Raw genomic sequence first — 18,925 nt, forward strand, 5'->3', positions numbered from 1 at the left:
AATCCCGGGACTGCGGGATCATGACCTGAGCCGAAGGCAGACGCCCAACCGATTGAGCCACCCAGGTGCCCCACTAATCAATGTGTTCTTATCTCTGATTGGAGGGATTATAGGTATTCTTAATTTTTTTCTTACATTTTAAATTTATTAAAACATTTGGCTGTGGATTTTTTTTTAGATGCCCTTCATTTGGCTGAAAAAGGTCCCTTCTATTCCTAGTTTTTTAGTGTTTTTTTTAATCATGAAAAGGTGTTGGATTTTGTCAGTGTTTTTTCTGTGTCTATTGGGACGATCATGTGGTTTTTGTTTCTTATTCTATTGATACTGTTATATTACATTAATTGATTTTGAGATGTTAAACCAGCCCCACTTGGTTATGATGTATAATTCTTTTTATATGTTGCTGGTTTCAGATTGCTAGTATTTTGCTGAAGATTTTTGTGTCCTTATTCATCAGCGATATTGCTCTGTAGTTCTCTTTTCTTGTGGTCTTTGTCTGGTTTTGATATCAGGGTATTGGTAGCCTTATAGAATGAGTTGGGGAAGTGGTCCCCTCTCTTCAGTGTTTTTGAAAGACTATTTAGAGGATTGGTATTAATTCTTTAAATCTTTGTATAGTTCATCAGTGAAGCCATCAGAGACTGGGCTTGTTTTCACAGGTAGTTTTTTAAAATAGTAATTGAAGAGGCGCCTGCTTGGGTGGCTTAGTCGGTTCAGCATCCAGCACTTGATTTTGGCTCAGGTCATGATCTCAGGCCTGCATCAGGCTCTATGCTGGGTGTAGAGCCTGCTTAAGATTCTCTATCTCCCTCTCCCTTTGCCCCTCCCCCACGTTCTTTCTCTCTCTCAAAAAAAATTAGTAATTAAATCTCTTTGCTTGTTATATAGCTATGTTCAGATTGTTGTTTCTTCTTGAGTCAGTTTCGGTAATTTGTGTCTTCCTAGGAATTTCTCCATTTCATCTAAGTTGTCTGTTGGCATACACTTTGTATTCCTTCTCTGGCAGTTCTTTCCTGGATTCTTAGCTTTGCGTAATTATACCTACAATGGAACCAGCATCCTAAGGTCACCAAGATAAATCCTCCTACTCCAGCATCACATGATCTTCTCATTCTACTAGTTAACAAAAAATGTCCAAGGCCAGCTCAGCAGATCCTAATGAACCATACAGTATTGAATCCTGTGCACAGGGAATGTTTTTGGCATATAAAATTTCTAGGAGTTTAAAGGGCTTCCCCTTGGTGAGTTTGCCATGCTCCAGTGAGGTGGCCGTGGGCTCCAGTGCCCAATTTTTATTGTTGAATTGTCTCTGCCTTCATTTGTCATGACGTATCTTTTTTTCATTCCTTTACTTTCAACCTATTTGTATCTTTGAATCTAAAATGTGCCTCTGATGGATGGCATATAGTTGGATCTTGGTTACTTTATCTAGTCTGACAGTCTCTGCCTTTTGATTGTGTTATTTGTTCCATTCACATTTATTTATTTTTTTATTTTTTTTATTTTTTAAAGATTTTATTTATTTATCAGAGAGAGAGAGAAAGACAGAGGCAGGCAGAGGGAGAAGCAGGCTCCTTGCTGAGCAAGGAGCCCGATGTGGGACTCGATCCCAGGACCCTGGGATCATGACCTGAGCCGAAGGCAGAGGCTTAACCGACTGAGCCACCCAGGCATCCCTGTTCCATTCACATTTAATGTTGTTTTTGATATAACTGGACTTACGTCTGACATTTCACTTTTAGTTTGTTATGTGTCTCATGTTTTTTGTGTTCCCTCTGTACCTTCTTAACTGCTTTCTTTTGCATTAAATGAATATTTTCCAATGTAGCACTTTGATTTCTTTAATGATTTTTTTCACTATTTTTTTTAGTTGTTTCATTAGTGATTGCTGTAGGGCTTACCATGTACATCTTAACTTACTGGAATTAGAACTGTTTATATTTATACTAAATTCCAGTGAGATACAGAAATATCACTGTAGCTCTATCTAAATAACATACACATGCAACACTCACTATACTAAACTTTATTTGCCAAAAAGTACACTAAAAAGGAGAATTTCATGTATTTCCTGAGAAGGTAAGGATGCATTAGAAACAGGACCATAATTTTGTTCATTTTATCATGTCTGGAGCTAAGACTAGGTGCGAGTGGGGGAAAAGTCTATATGTGGGGGAAAAGTCTGTATTTAGAGTTTAGATACATTTTGTTTGTGAGAGATTTTCTCACATGTAGGTATTAAACACAGCATTCTAGATCCTGCTCCATTTTTTGGTGAGCTACTAACCTACAGCTAAAAATGTATAGAGAGCTCATTGGCTCTTGATGCTTCCATGTTGAACTTTATAACAAAGAAAGAGTATGGTACAGAAGTAACAGCACTAATTGGTAAACACTCGTTTTGGAGGTATATAGCTTTGAGAGAAGGACATAGTACTTTGATGTGGAATGGATAAAGGAGTTGTTAGGTGTGTGCATTTATGTCTGGAGTCAGTGTTCGTTTGTGGAAAATATTCTTTTTTTTTAGATTTTTATTTTTTTAAATTTATTCATTTATTCAATAATTTATTTATTCAGAGAGAGAGAGAGAGAAAGGCAGAGGCAGAGGGAGAAGCAGGCTCCCTGCAGAGCGGGGAACCCGATGCAGGGCTCGATCCCAGAATCCTGGGATCATGACCTGAGGCGAAGGCAGACACTTAACTGGCTTACCTGTTTAGTGGGTTCCAGGTGCATGCTCTGAGAGTGTCACTTGAGGCCTCCCAGGTGTGGGCCCTCACCTTTTGTAAAGGCTAGGGTTTTATAGGATTGTGAATAGCCAACTGGAGGAAACTTGTAAGGGTGAGTTAGTTGGAAAAGATCTTATATATATATATCTGGTGACCTAACTTTGAATGTTGTTTTAGAAAACAATTAGACAATCTTTTTACTTGTTAATTACATTGATATTTTTCTCTTTCTTAATGAATTATGTCAAGTACTTACTTGAACATATTGGAAGTGGTTTGGAGGGACTGTATTTGTGACTGAGCCAGTGATACCAGAGTAGCTGCTTCCTGGTGACTAGAAGTAATTAAGAGTCCTGGGCCTTGAGGTAAGTTGAAAGGGCTTGATTCTTAGCAGACAGCTGCAGGTGAAATTGCTGAGAGCACTGGAGAAGAAATGTATGATTGTCAGTTTCCTCCAGAATGTTCTAGCTCTTGGTCCCATGTGTGTGAGTGAATGACCCCCAGGGTAGGAGAGCAAATTCTCTCCTCAATTTTTAGGTTCACAGTCTAACAACATTCTTTGTTTCTCCAAATGTGTATCTACACAGCAAAGGCCTTTGGTTCGCACTTGTCGCACTAATAGTTAATTGGATCTCATACCTATAATTTTATGGTGTGGTAAATTAACTTTAGGTTTTAAACTTAGCATTGACTTTTTTATGGGTATCTGAGATGAGCCATCTGATTTAAGTCCTTTATTCTGCTAATCTTTTAGTCAGTAGGTCCTACCCTATGCTTTTTTCAGTTTTTTATTAGGTAAGCATCAAAAACCTGGGAAGAGAGAGATTCAGAGAAAGAATGAATGAGAGGAAGTGTGGTGTGTTTGTGTGAGATTGACTTGGGATCTTTTCTTTAGAAGCCTCTGGTTTTGGGGTGCCTGAGTGGCTCAGTTGGTTAAGCGTCCGACTCTTGATTTCAGCTGAGAAAACGATCTCAGGACCCTGAGATCGAGCTTCACATTGGGCTCCATACTCAGCACAGAGTCTGCTTTGTCCTTCTCCCTCTGCTCCTTCCCCTTCTCGCTGTCTCAAATAAATAAATAAATAAAATCTTAAACAAAAAAAAAGAAGCAGCAGCCTCTGGTTTTGGGAGCATTTTTTAATTCTTCTGTTTCTGTTACAGCTCCCTTGTCTTTATAGCTGTTTCTAAATGCTAGGAGTTGAGAACCAGAGGGGCAGTCAGGGTGACCTAGAATTGCTGCTCTGTCTTAGTAGGTCAGGAAGAAAGGTATTTGACTCGTTTTATAGTAGGGCTATTGCGGTGGGAAGGGACTAGAGTCTAGCAGTCCAAAGCCTATTATTCCTGGGCTTTTGCTTTTTCCCAGCCAGCTCTTCTCATCCTCTGGATCTCTGGAGATGGCCTGCTTTTGCTGGTACAGCTATCCTTGGTCCTTTAGGGACGTGCTGCTCCCTAATTATTATTGATCCCAAGGTAAGACAAAAAGTTTCATTTTCACCTGAGGAATGGTTGGTTTCTTTTTTTCTTCTTCAAAAGGAACTCTTGCTAGAAAGTATAGACAGTTAATCATGACTTAGTTCACAAAATGCTGGTTTCTAATTGTAAATTCTATAAATCCTAGTCACAAATGGGATCAATAGGCATAATTTAGGTCCCTAATTCCTTTCTTCCCATCCCATATCTAGGGCACTTAAAAAAGGAGTCTTTTTAAATTGTGGGCAGTTCTTCATCTTATCCCTTAATTTTCCTTCTCCATTTTTTCTTTCCTAAAAGTCAGGCTGGAACTCTGGTCAATTAACTTAGGTATTCTAATCATGTAGAACACAGTAGATTGTTAATCTACTAGTGTGTTGAGGAAGCCATTACTATTGGGTGGTAATATATTATCCTGTCAGCAAACACAATAGGCATCTCTTCAGCAGATGAAACTTTAGTTTTCTTTGAATATTGTGAACAAAAACAGGAGTGTTGGGGTGGTAGGGATGGGGTGGCTGGGCGATAGACATTGGGGAGGGTATGTGCTATGGTGAGCACTGTGAATTGTGTAAGACTGTTGAATCACAGACCTGTACCTCTGAAACAAATAATACATTATATGTTAAAAGAAAAAGAAGAAGATAGTAGGAAGGGAAAAATGAAGAGCGGGAAATCGGAGGGGGAGACGAACCATGAGAGACTATGGACTCTGAGAAACAAACTGAGGGTTCTAGAGGGGAGGGGGATGGGGGGATGGGTTAGCCTGGTGATGGGTATTAAAGAGGGCACGTACTGAATGGAGCACTGGGTGTTATACGCAAACAATGAATCGTGGAACACTACATCAAAAACTAAAGATGTATGGTGATTAACATAACATAATAAAATAAAGGGAAAAAAAGAGGAGTGTTTTTGGCTCATAGGAACGTAATCACTCTAAATTCTCAGATTTATACCAGAATGCCAGGTACCATACCTCCTCTTTTCTACTGGACTTTGATCTTGCAGATTAGCAGTGCCAGGATCACAGAATCTTGAAAGCTGAAAGAACTGAAGAGGCCATCTCCTCTGGTCTCCTTCCCAAAGCATAAATCTTACTTGTTGGGGTCATATCCAGCCTCTCCTTGAACACTTAGTGAAATAGTGCTTAATACTTTAGGCTATAGATTATTCAGTTTTTTAAATGATGAGAATTTTGGGGTACCTGGCAGGCTCATTTGGTGGAGCATGCAACTCTTAATCTCAGGGATGTTAAGTTCAAGACCCACATTGGGTGTAGAGATTACTTAAAAAAATAAAATCTTTAAAAAAATGATGAGAATCTATTCCTCATGTTGGAATCTTCCTCTTTATAACCTGAACCTTTAGATGCAACACCAAAAAAAAAAAAACGCGCTGTCTCTTCTACATACTATCTTCTTCAAAGGGCTAAAATGTATACTCCTGCTCTTCTGTAGTATCCTTTCTTCCTTCAATTGTTCATCATATGTCATGGTTTTAAAATCTTTGGCATACTGTGACTGTCTTTTAGACATATTCTAACTTCTCAGTTTACCTCCTAAAGTATGGTGTTAGGGCATGCCTTGTACCAAACAAGCATTCAGTAAATGTTTATTGGATTGAATGACACCTAGAACTGGATCCGGATATGATCTGAGTAGTTTAGATTAGTAGGAGACTGTTAGCACCTGGGATCTGGACACATTTTATTTGCAGGCTCCATTGTGTTAGTTTTTCAGCAGCTGAATTGCATTGTTGGTCCATAACAAGCTTAGGTCCCACGAAAACCTTCAAATCTGCTTGAAGTGACCTGCTCTCAAGCTAACTCTTCCCCGCCCCCATCCTTAAATTATTAAGTTGGTAGTGGTGTTTTGAGTGGCGGTAGTTGTTTATTTGTTGTTTGTTTTAAAGATTTATTTATTTGAGAGAGAGAGCATGCATGTGTGCACAGAGTGGGTAGAGGGGGAGGGGGAAGGACAAGCTGACTCCCTGTTGAGTGCAGAGCCCAATGCAGGGCTTGATTTCATGACTCTGAGATCATGACCTTAGCTGAAATCAAGAGTCAGACGCCAACACCTAACCAACTGAGTCACCCAGGTGCCCCTGTTTGTTTGTTTGCTTGTTTTAATGCTACCTGTTCATTATAGAAATTTTAAACAATGCAGAAAAGTGCAAAGAACAAAGTAAAGTAAAATCATCTAAAATCTTACCATTCAGAGCTACTACAACTGTGTTGGTGAATCTCTTGAACATCTCCAGTTGATCTTTTCTTTAAACTAACCTAAATGAAACTCTTTATCCTTATTAAATGTGTCTTGTTCATTGCAGCTTGTCATTCTAGCTTATCAGGATAATTTTTGAGTCCTGATTATGTCATTCTATGTATTGGTTTTCTTTTGCAGCTTTGTATCATCAGCACATTTGATAAATATGCCTTCTAAATTTTTGTCCAGATGCTTTGATCTAATCCTGACTCTGTACTGATTTGGTGGATGATTTGGGAATATTTTCTCCCCTTTCTGGGTTTTGGCTTGCTGCTCTTATATAAAATGGCCTCAAAGACTGGAAAAAAACCTCCTTAAGAATCAACTGCAAAGCTCTTTGTAAAAAATAAATTTGTGAAGAAAAAACTGTGGGTGGGGAATCATCAGCCAGGGCCAGACTAGAAAAATAAAATCCTTTTATAGAAAAATCAGGGACGACAACCTTCATAGAATGGTTCAAATCTTCTTCTGTCCTCCTACTCTCCTAAAATCCCGGGAGAGGGATTTACCAGTTGAAATAAAGAAATTAAATTAAATTTTTTAAAAAGGGAGAAGAATAAGAAGGAAAAAAGATCGCAGCAAGCATTAGTTCTTCTTATATTGAGAAATTAGAACCTAACAGGTAGAGAACAATGAAGAGGCAGTTTGGAGTAAGGTCAGGTGGGAGGGCTTTACTGAGAAAGAAGATGCTCTTTACTGTTTTCTCTTTTAATTAGTAGTAAGCTTGGTGGTCACAGTAAAGGCTCTTCTGAGTTGGGGTCCATGGGGAGAGAAAAGTGTGAAATTCACTGCTGCCTGTTATTTGTCCTCTAAACAAGCCTTGCCTTGTGCATTGCATTTCCCCGGGGTTCTTAAAGAAGGTGTGTGATCATCTAAAACTGAAACTGAGGCAGCGTTTTAAGCTGGCAATTAATGACATGGTAAGAATTTTTAGCTTCAGTACATTAATTGTTAAATGAATTGTGTCTGCATTTTACTGTCATTTTACTGTGATACCAGCCTAATTATAAATATAGTTTTACATAGTGGAAGATAATAATAAGCAGAATTATGCACTCAGTGATCAGACTTCAGGAATTTCTAACACTGAAGAAAGTGTTCTTCTTAAATTGTCTCTTGCTGTTCTTTTTATGTAGGTTTTGATTAATTTTATCTCGATTATACATTTCTCCCTGGGGCCCAGATATTATGCATGCTTTAGCAAAGTGGGCTCCTATTTTAAGAGGTTTAATGAGATCTTTTGTTCTAATTGGTTTCTATGTAATTTCTTTTAAACCAATAACATGTGAGTGGGGTGTCAAACACAGGGTGTGATAATGCGTTTTCACTGCCCTGTACACCAATGAACATTAATTTCTCTCTCATTTGACATTATTTTCATATGATGAAAATTCTCAATCTTAAAGAAGTTCCAGATACAGTTGGTTCTCATTGGTCTCTCCTCTCCTGCATTTATGTTGGTGACACCCCTGAAAAGGCAGCAGGATAACCTACCTATAGTTGGAACTCAGTCTGGGTAGAAGAGAGTGGAAGACTTCTGACCAGGGTTTTGACTGTACATCATCTTCCTTATGGGATAATTTACTAGATGGGATTCAGGTAGGGATGGATTAAAATCTGTTCCTTTTGCCCATTTAATTGGAATTAATTTCCTACTTAAAAAATATGAACTATTTGACAAATTCTAAAGAGTACTATATTAATGTATATTTATAATAAAGCTTGATCCTAAAATGAGTATCTGTGAGCCGCTCACTTTAATAAATAGAATGTTACCAACTTATTGAAAACCTATCTTTGTTTTTTTTTAATTGCGGTATTAAATATAGTAAAATGTGCAAAATCATAGACAAAATCAATTAGACAACTTTTTACATATGTATATACCTATGTAATACCATCCAGGTCAAGACTTAGAACATTTCCATCACTGCAAAAAGTCCCTCATGACTCTCCTTTTCCCCAGAATTGTGCACTTTTCTGACTTCTCTGACCATAAATTAGTTTTTCCTGTTCTTGAGTTTCATATAAACAGAATCATATAATAGATCCTCTTTTGCACCTATCTTCTTGCATTCAATATAATGTTTTCGAAATTCATCCACTTTGTGTATATTAGTTCATTCCTTTTTTAAAAAATTTAAACACTTTTAAATTGTGGTAAGAAAGATGAAATTTACCATCTTAATTGTAGGTATACAGTTTAGTAGTGTTAAGTGTATTCACATTGTTCTACAACAGATCTCCAGAGTTTTTTCATCTTGCAGAACTGAAACTGTATACCCATTAAACAACAGCTCCCCCCAGATCCCCCTCCCCCAAGTCCCTGGCAACCACCATTCTACTTTCTGTTTCTATGAATTTGACTACTTTAGATACCTCATATAATTGGAATCATATTTGTCTTTTTGTGACTGGTTTATTTCACTTAGCATAATGGCCTCAAAGTTCATGTTGGAGCATGTGACAGGATTCCCTTCCTTTTTAAGGATAAATAACATTCCATTGTATGTATAAACCACATTCTGTTTATTTGTTTATCTGTTGGGCACTTGGGTTGTTCCACCTTTTGGCTTTTGTGAAAAATGCTGCTGTGAACATGGATGTGCAACTATCTAGTATCTAGTAGTTCATTCCTTTTTATTGCTGAGCAGTATTTTATTATGTAAATAAACCACAGTTAATTTATTTGTTCTCCCCATTTCATCATCAGTTGGATTCTCTAAGCCTCTAGTCTAATCTTCTGTGCCTCTTTCTCTTTTGCTCTCTTCCCTGTGTTCATTCCCTTCACTGGCACCCTCAACACCTGAAGAATAAAATTTAAGCTCTGGGGGCACCAGGGTGGCTCAGTCAGTTAAGCGTCTGCCTTAGCTCAGGTCATGATCTCAGGGTCCTGGTATCTGCCCGAATCGGGCTCCCTGCTCAGCAGGGAGTCTGCTTCTCCCTTTCCATCTGCCCCCGACTCGTGCTCGCTTTCTCTCTCTCTCTCAAATAAACAAACAAATAAATAAAATCTTTTAAAAAGATTTAAGCACGGGTGGCTCAGTCTTTAAGCACCTGCCTTCGGCTTAGGTCATGATCCTAGGGTCCTGGGATTGAGCCCCGCATTGGGCTTCCCGCTCAGCAGGAAGCCTGCTTCTCCGTCTCCCTCTGCCTGCCGCTCCCCCTGCTTGTGTTCTGTCTCTCTCTGTCAAATAAATAAAAATAAAAATCTTTTTTTTTTTTTTTTAAAGATTTTTTATTTATTTTTGACAGAGAGAGAGAGTGTGTGTGTACAAGCAGGGGAAGCAGCAGGCAGAGGGAGAGGAAGAAGCAGGCTTCCCGCGGAGCAAGGAGCCCGATGCGGGGCTCGATCCCAGGACCCTGGGATCATGACCCGAGCCGAAGGCAGATGCTTAACCATCTGAGCCACCCAGGTGCCCCAATAAAAATAAAAATCTTAAGAAAAAAATTTAAGCTCTGTAGCCCGAGCTATACAGTGCCATTCTTTTTTTTTTTTTTTTAAAGACTATTTATTTGAGGGCGCCTGGGTGGCTCAGTTGGTTAAGCCACTGCCTTCAGCTCAGGTCATGATCCTGGAGTCCCTGGATCGAGTCCCACATCGGGCTCCCTGCTCGGCAGGGAGTCTGCTTCTCCCTCTGACCCTCCCCCCTCTCATGTGCTCTCTCTCATTCTCTCTCTCTCAAATAAATAAATAAAATCTTAAAAAAAAAAAAAAATAAAGACTATTTATTTGAGAGAGAACACAAGCAGGGGGAGGGGCAGAGGGAGAGCAGCAAGCAGACTCCCTGCTGAGTGGGGAGCCTGTTGTGAGGCTCGATCCCAGGACCCTGAGATCATGACCTGAGCCGAAGTCAGATGCTTAACCAACTGAGCCACCCAGATGTCCCCAGTTCCATTCTTAATATGCTTTCTGGCCTCTCTGTCTTCATCGCAGCTATGCCAGACCACCTAGAGTTCTCTGGACAAAACAGAGACACTTACAGTTCTCTGGACAAATTGTTTCATACTCCTGACACTATATATACATACATACATTTTCTCCCTGACTTGGATGTTCTTCCCCAACTTGTCAGCTTACCTCCTGAAACAGTACACCTTGATTACTGCTTCATCCACAGAGCCAGGCCTAGCCATACTACAGTAGTAACTCTCTGCTTGTCTGTCTTCTTTACTAGGCTGGGAGCTCTTTGAAGACAGGCAGCATCCATGTCGAACTCAGTAACACAGTGCCTGTGTTCAGTAAACATCTGTTGAATATAGATCTACAAACAGAGTTCCGCTTTCTTAGACAAGTGGGTGTTCAGGATACCGGCTGGGCCTGATCTGGAATGGGCTGGAAGTAATAGTACTTCAGTTACTGTTGGGCTGTTGGAGGGAGCCCATAGGACAATTCAGAGACCGCATTTCAGAGAATCACTGAACAGAAATGTCTGTTAGGCTCTCCAGAAGAGAAATGGACTGAAGGGCAGAGTGGAAGAGTTCAGAAACAAATTGTAGGTGTAAGCCAAGGATAATAGAGCAAAAAGGTTTGGAGAGGAGGGTAAGGTTACAATCTAGAGGAAAATGCCCTGGGCCAAATAGGATATCTACAACAGCTTTTCTCAAGTTGTGAGTACAGTCAGGATGAAGTGTGAAAAGCCTGACTTTCTCTGTACAGTTGAAGAAGTATGGAATGTTTCATGGGATCCAGCATTGGAGGTCAAGCAGATCAGTAAAGAGAAAACCACTTGATACAGCCAGCAAATGCCCGGGACTCTATCAGGTGCTTTAACTTATAGGAGTTTGCTAAAAAAAAAAAGAAAAAGAGAGCGATCCCTTCAAGACTAGTACATAAAGGAAAAAAAAAAAAAGCCAGAGATGGGAATATTAAAGGAAAGACTTACAAGTGCCATGAACTTCCTTGGCAAAGAAAAGGACAGTTCTTCTAGTCTCAAATATAGCCAAGCAGAGAGGGTGGCTGGGAAGGAGGGGATATGAAGATAGTTTCTTGGACTTTCTTAGCTAGTGTGTATCACTCTGTCTTTGAAAATTGAGGCCCTTCAAAAAATCAGTCTGTTGGTATTCTTCAAACTGGTGAAGCCTGTTGGGGCCTAGGGAAAATGATCATTGTGGTAGGAAGGGAGGGAGGGAGGGAGGATGGAAGGAAGGAAGGAAGGAAGGAGCCAAGATTTCTTTGAGTTAAATTTCACTGCATTAGGGCGCCTGGGTGGCTCAGTTGGTTAAGCCACTGCCTTCGGCTCAGGTCATGATCCTGGAGTCCCAGGATCGAGTCCCGCATCGGGCTCCCTGCTCAGCAGGGAGTCTGCTTCTCCCTCTGACCCTCCCCCTCTCATGTGCATTCTCTCTCTCAAATAAATAAATAAAATCTTTAAAAAAAAAAAAAAAAAAATTTCACTGCATTGGTATGTACCCCCCCCACACCCACCACCACCCTTTATTTGTTCTGAGATCAACAGCTCTGTTTCCCCCTGTTGTCAGTTATTGAGGATCCTGTCTTTGGGTTTTGGTAATATCTATGACCCATAATTGTCACTCCTAATGCTAAGTGTTTTTTTTTTTTTCATGAGTCATTTAGCAATTATTTACGGATTTCACTAAATTGACCTAGATTTAGAACTCTTGCAGTTAAGACCTCCATGCCTATTGACATGTACTTCAGCCCCATAACCCTTAGCTCTTTGGGTGCTCAGGGACTGTAATTTGATTTGAAAAGCTCAGTATTCATTTTCACCAGAAATCAGTGTTATACTAAAGCTGACAATTCATTGTCTCCTGGATAATTTTGAGTCTGGATAACAAATTACAGTTTGCGATACATTACAGATGATAAATGTGACTTCCTTAAAGGGAAATCCATTTGTTTTGCTTAGTGTTTCTGTGATTAATTACTTGCCAGATTAAATTGCTCCATAAAAATGCATAGTATTTTATTCGATTGCTCTTCATGGTGATTAATTAGGCCATACTGTTACTTTGTATGTTAATTATGCTGACATTTTTTTTTCTCTTCTCTAGTTTAATTAATACAGCATATTTTTGAAAGATTGTTCTTCCTAAGATAGTATCCCATCCCAGAAACAAAGCCCTGTGTAGCTTTTAGGCTGGTATTAGAGGGTAATACCTCAAGGTTTCTTTGTGCCCTCTCTTGATCCTTGTATGTATCTTTGATTTGCGGAAAGTACACTAACTGCAAATGAGTCAGTAAAAGCTCTGTTTGGTTTTCCTGTAATTATTAAAGGTGAGATACTGAAGATTCTTGGCTCAATTGAAAAGTGATTAAGAACATAGAAGAGAAGCTACTGGTGCAAGATGTAAAACAAGTGTAAAGCTAAATGGTAGTGTGTGGGGGAAGAAGGAGTTTGTTTCTTAGGATGCTGCAGGGTGCCAGTGAGGAAATCAGGCATATTTAACATTTTTATTAATGATCTAGGGCTGAAAGTAAAAAACAACAACAACAAAAAAACTGTTAATGACATTTGTAAGTGATACTGATTTGGAGATGTTTCCTGCACCCAGGAGGGCAGAGAAATTATATAGATGGACCAAGAAGAGAAGCATCAGAGAAATAGCATCACAGCTATTCTGTTGGGACAATGCATTATCTGCTTTACAGAAATAGTGTACCTAGAACCAGGCAGATATTTTCAAAAGTGGATCTCCCAGCAGTCCACTCCTAGATATTTACCCAAGTGAAATGAAAACTTGGATTGAACAAATGTTTACAGTGGCTTTATCCATACATTCTCTGAAAACTGGAAATGACCCAAATGACCCTCCACTGAGGATTATGAATAAACAAACTGTTGTCCACCCATATAGTGAAATACTACTTAGCAATAAAAAGGAAAGAACTGATGCATGCAACATGTATGGGTTCAGTTGCATTATGCAGTATGAAAGAAACTTGACGCAAGGCTACATAGTGGGGTACCTGACTGGGTCAGTTGGTGGAACATGGGACCCTTGATCTCGGGATTGTGAGTTTGAGCCCCACATTGGGTGTAGAGATTACTTTAAAAAAAAAGGCTACATAGTGTATGATTCCATATATATGACTTTCTGGAAATGGCAAAATTGTAGGGACAATTCAGATCAGATCAGCATGGATTGGGAGGAGGGGCAGAGAGGAACTTTTTGGGTGATGGAACTGTTCTGTATCTTGATTGCAGTGTTGATTACATGACTGTATGCATTTTTCAAAACTTGTAGATTATACATTAAAAAGGGTAAATTTTACTAAATGCAAATTATACCTTAGTTTTAAAATTAGGGGGTAAATGTCTTCACAAGGAAGAATAGGAAATTCCAACTTTTGACCATCACTACTGTACCTTATATGTGGCAACTTTTTTGAAAATATTTTGAGTAACAGGAGCTAGAATTGGAGGACTTGAATTTTCTTCATGGTGCTTCTAAATTCCAAGGGTTTTTATTTATTTTTGAGTGGAAGCAGAGGGAGGGTGGGTTGTGGTGGTTTTCCTTAGGTGTTAGTATTATATAAAAGAGGGTTGTTTTGAAAAGAAATCAGAAGTAAGGAGCTCTTAGACCTTGTTGATAGCCGTCGGACATAGATAAGAGGATCTTTTCCCCAGTTTATGGGTTGAATCCAGTTATTTGAGGTTGTGTGGATTTAGTTTTAGTTTTTATTTACTTGTTCTGTCTAGGCCCTCCCACTGTTGAATTGTTATAAGACCCAAATAGTGCCCAGAGATGTTTCTGTCCCAGAGCTAACCTCAGAGACAACTTCCATACCTCTCTGCTTTTGGACTGGAACAAAAAGCTTTGTCATGCTCCGGGTTTTATAAAGCAGGTTTGTACAAGGTCAGGGACCTAGGGATAGGTGAACCACAAGTGCTAAATCATTGCTGATAGCTGTTGTGTCTTTTTCCTCCCTTCCCCCCATGTCTCCAGTGATACGAACTGTGTGTATAGTGCTTGCTTCTCATGTCCAACTTGGAGCACCTCCCTGAATGCCATACTAGTCAATATCTATTCAGTATCCCTAAAAATAGACCAGTGGGGAAAATTATATAGTGGTAGAAAGTATACAGTGCACTACTTGTAGCAGTAATACTCAGTCCAGCTCTGTGGCTGCACCTTAGCGTGCTAACTGCTGAGTACCCCTGAGCAGATGTGTGGCCATCATTCTGGCCCAGATTGAGCAGATTACATTTAGTAAAGTGCTGATTCTGAGTGACTTGCCGAGCAAATGTCTCTGGGTCTTTCATTGTTTTCAGCCGAATGATTTTCAGCACTGGACCTGAAGGGGCTTCGTGGCCCCCAACCAAGACCCCATCTGTTAAAACTTTATATTGATTTGTATCTCTTATTTTAAAAAATCTGTTCCTTCTCCTCCTCTTAGTGTGATAAATAATGTAGATACACTAGATGAAGTCTGCTATTGGAGCAGAACTCTAATCATTTTGCTTAGGGTTAAACTAAACTAATTTAATTAGAAATGGGACTTTCTCAAATAACCATCTATATCAAGTAGCTTATTGTTTTCTAATTCTGACTTAGCATGTTCACCAGTACTTGCAGGGTATAGCAAGTAGCAATTAAAACACTGTAATTAACCTGGTAAAAAAGGAAAACTTTTGGTAGGGAAAGAAATTATAAGATGACATATAAAATTTTTGACTGGATAAATAGGTAATAATGAAACACTGTGGATAAAGTCTTATGTTAGCAGTGTATCATGTCTTTTTTTTTTTTTTTAAAGATTTTATTTATTTATTTGAGAGAGAGAATGAGAGAGCATGAGAGGGGGAGGGTCAGAGGGAGAAGCAGGCTCCCCGCTGAGCAGGGAGCCCGATGCGGGATTTGATCCGGGACTCCAGGATCATGACCTGAGCCGAAGGCAGTTGCTTAACCGACTGAGCCACCCAGGCGCCCCTGTATCATGTCTTATTACTGCATTTTTATGCCCATTGTGTCCAAAAAGGATTACGGCGTAGTTTACAGTAGACACATAGCGCTTCATCCAGGCGGGAAATGCACGTCTATCTTAGCTAACTCTTAATTAGTCAGTAATTACTTATTATGTATTTCCTGTGTACCAACTCTGTGCCCTTAGCTCCTGACCTGCATTATATAGATGGTACCCCATGGCAAGACTTCATAGGGTAAAATGCCATTACAGTTAAGACTTTGGAAGGACATCTGAAGGCCCAGGTACAGTCATGTTGTACTGAGATAGAATGTGACCAGGGTAGCGGGGCTCCCACTGTAGCTCCTTTGAAAAGCTCTAAGAGATGACAGACGACTGCTTACCATCATTATTTGCTTCCAGACAGTTTCTGAAATGTTTCCTCCCTCCTGTGCAGTCATGAAAGTCACTCCAGGAAGGAAGAGTCCGCATTAAGCACTAAACCAAACAGGAGTGTTGAGCACATTTACCCACTGGAGTGTAGGGGCCTTTGACTTTGTTTAGTCAAGATGGATGTTCTTCCTTCTGTTTGACCTTTCAAGCGAGGGCTTTCTCCTAGAGCAAGGAAATCCCCTCCCCCACCTCTTGAGAATCCTTCCAGAGATAATATGTACATGTAGAAGTATGTTTTGTTTTAGGATTTTTGTTTGTTTATAGTCATTTGAGAAATGCAAAATTTGACATCTAACCCTGATAAAAATTCCCAGCATACTAGGAATAGAAGAGAACTTCCTTAAGCTGATAAAGGACATCTATGAAAAACTTAAACAGTTATCATACTAAATGGTGAGAGACTGAATGCTTTTTCCCTAAGATCAGGAACAAAGTGGGGATGTCTGCTCTCACCACGTATTCAACATTGTGCTGGAGATTCTAGACAGTGCAGTTAGGCAAGAAAAAGAAACATAAGGCATATAGATTGGAAAGGAAGACATAAAAGTGTCTTTATTCTCAGACAACGTGATTGTCCAAGTAGAAAACCTGATGGACTTTACAAAAAGCTGCTAGAATGAGTGAGTTCAGTGAGGTTGTTTTCCCCTTGGTAGTAAATTCCAGAGATGAAGTTTGGTTGTAATTCTTCCTGCTAGTGTCAGCAGCAGTCCATCAAATACAGCATTTATTTATTCACTAAAGACTAGATATTTTGAAGAGAATTTCAACCTTTAGTGTTTTTAAGTTACCAGGGCCCCATCATTGTAATGATTTTTTACGTTCAAGTATAGACCACAGGAGGAGCAAGGGGAGCAGTAACGGGAAACATTTGCAGCAAGTTCTAAACAGCATGGTCCAATATAAGTATATTATAAGCTGCATAGAACTTTATTTTCCAGCAGGTGAAATTAATTTTAATAATATGTTATTTACCCAGTGTACTCCCAAATTATCTTTGCAACAAATAATATAAAAATTGTTACTGAGATATTTTATATTCTTAGTATGTTTTATATATTAAGTCTTTGAAGTCAGGTGGATATTTTACACTTACAGCACATTTCAATTCAGATGATATATTTTCATTAGAAATATTTGATCTCTATTTAGATTTCATATAATTTACAGTTGAAAAAGTAGAGTCATATACCCAAGTTATACCTGAGATAGAATGTGACCAGGATAGCTGTGCTCCCACTATACTTAAAAGTTTTCCAGTAACTGGGGTGCCTGGGTGGCTCAGTCAGTTAAGCGACTGCCTTCGGCTCAGGTCATGATCCCAGGGTCCTGGGATCGAGCCCCGCGTCAGGCTCCCTGCTCAGTGGAGAGTCTGCTTCTCCCTCTCTCTCTGCCTACTTGTGCTCTCTCTCTATCTCTCTGTCAAATAAATAAATAAAATCTTTAAAAAAAAAAAAAAGTTTTCCAGTAACTGAACTGCATACCTAAAAATCGTTTCCCTTTAACATTTGCATCCACATTGGTAAAACTGATTCATCTTTTTTAGAATTTATTTGACTTCAAAGCTACATCTGTCCAGATTAAGGAAATTTGTTAACATCAAATTCAGAGAGGTATGGCATAAAATAGTTGTGGCAGTTCTAAAATTATCAATATCAACAAAGCATTTTCTAAAAATTTCTCGTAGTTTTTGCCACTAGTTAGTGCTGTCAGTTACAATTAGAGACTTTGGCTCAGGTCATGATCTCAGGGTCCTGGGATCGAGCCCCTCTTAGGGCTCCTGGCTCGGGGCGGGGGAGTCTGCTTGTCTCTCTCCCTCAGCCTCTGCCCCTCCCCCCACTCATGCTCTTTCTGTCTCTCTCTCAAATAAATAAAACATTCAAAAAAAATGTATTATCATTGATCTTATGAAAAGTTTTTTTTTTTTTAAAGATTTTATGTATTTATTTGAGTGAGACAGAGAAAGCACAAGTGGGGGAAGGGCAGAGAGAGAGAGCAGCAGACTCCCCGCTGAGCAGGGAGCCCGACATGGGGATCAATCCCAGGACCCTGAGATCATGACCTGAGCCGAAGTCAGATGCTTAACTGACTGAGCCACCCAGGCACCCCTTATGAAAAGTTTCTATTTTAACATAAATACCTGGCCAGGTAGGTCACAAAATAAGCTTTTGCTTTTCTTGGAGCTTCAAATTTAACTCATTAATTAAAAAAAAAGTTTTTAATTATTGAATACTTGGCAAGCATTCCTTTGTTTCAAAAAGATCTTGAGTTGAAAATAACAGTATAATAAATATTTTTTGTAAAACTTCTCACCTGAATCGATGAGCATCAGCAAAGAATTCAGGATGATTATAGTCATTATCATTAAATTCTCTCAGCTGCTTCATAAACTGGCAATGTTCATAGTTTTTTTGCAGGTATATACTAAATGATTTTAGCAGCTGTATCCATGACATTTATAGAATCTGCTTCAGAAAACTGTGCACAAATATTTTTAATTTGTACCATGCCGTAGAATGAGCAGAGGGGAAACTTCAGTTTTGTTTTAAAATGACAGGGGCGCCTGGGTGGCTCAGTTGGTTAAGCATCTGACTCTGGCTCAGTTCGTGATCTCAGAGTCCTGGGATCGAGCCCCTCATTGGGTTCCCTGCTCAGTGGGGAGTCTGTTTGTCTCTCTGCCCCTTCCCCCATTTGTGCTCTCTCTCTCTCAAATAAATAAAATCTTCAAAAAAATAAAATAAAATGAGAGTAAGTGCTGGACTTTTGACCTACATAGCTGGAGCACCATACATGTGATGGAATTTTCTTTTTTTTAAAGATTTTATTTATTTATTTGACAGAGACACAGCGAGAGAGGGAACACAAGCACGGGGAGTGGGAGAGGGAGAAGCAGGCTCCCTGCAGAGCAGGGAGCCTGATGTGGGACTCGATCCCAGGACCCTGGGATCATGACCTGAGCCGAAGGCAGTCGCTTAACCGACTGAGCCACTCAGGCGCCCGGAATTTTTTTTTTTTAAATCTAGTCAAATTTGGGGTGCCTGGCTGGTTCAGTCAGTGAAGCATGCAACTCTTGATCTCAGGGCTGTAGGTTTGAGCCCCATATTGGGTGTAGAGATTACTTAAAAACTTTTTAAAAATTT

At 39.5% G+C, this 18,925-nt stretch overlaps 2 protein-coding genes across 5 annotated transcripts in view; one reads left to right on the forward strand and one right to left on the reverse strand.

Moving 5' to 3' along the window:
• Positions 1 to 18,925, forward strand: part of ARMH3 (armadillo like helical domain containing 3) — a 178,824-nt gene that overhangs the window by 109,076 nt on the left and 50,823 nt on the right. The gene's annotated exons all lie outside the window — the stretch shown is intronic.
• LOC118532011 (cytochrome c oxidase assembly protein COX20, mitochondrial-like) lies at positions 957 to 18,172 on the reverse strand. The gene is made up of 2 exons (XM_036086334.2): positions 18,099 to 18,172; positions 957 to 1,116 (listed from the first exon to the last, which is right to left on the reverse strand). Exons 1-2 carry the CDS (start codon positions 18,170 to 18,172, stop codon positions 963 to 965), a joined length of 228 nt encoding a protein of 75 aa, XP_035942227.2. The 3' UTR covers positions 957 to 962.

Source organism: Halichoerus grypus, chromosome 7, assembly GCF_964656455.1.
Source record: "Halichoerus grypus chromosome 7, mHalGry1.hap1.1, whole genome shotgun sequence".
Lineage (NCBI taxonomy): Eukaryota > Metazoa > Chordata > Mammalia > Carnivora > Phocidae > Halichoerus > Halichoerus grypus.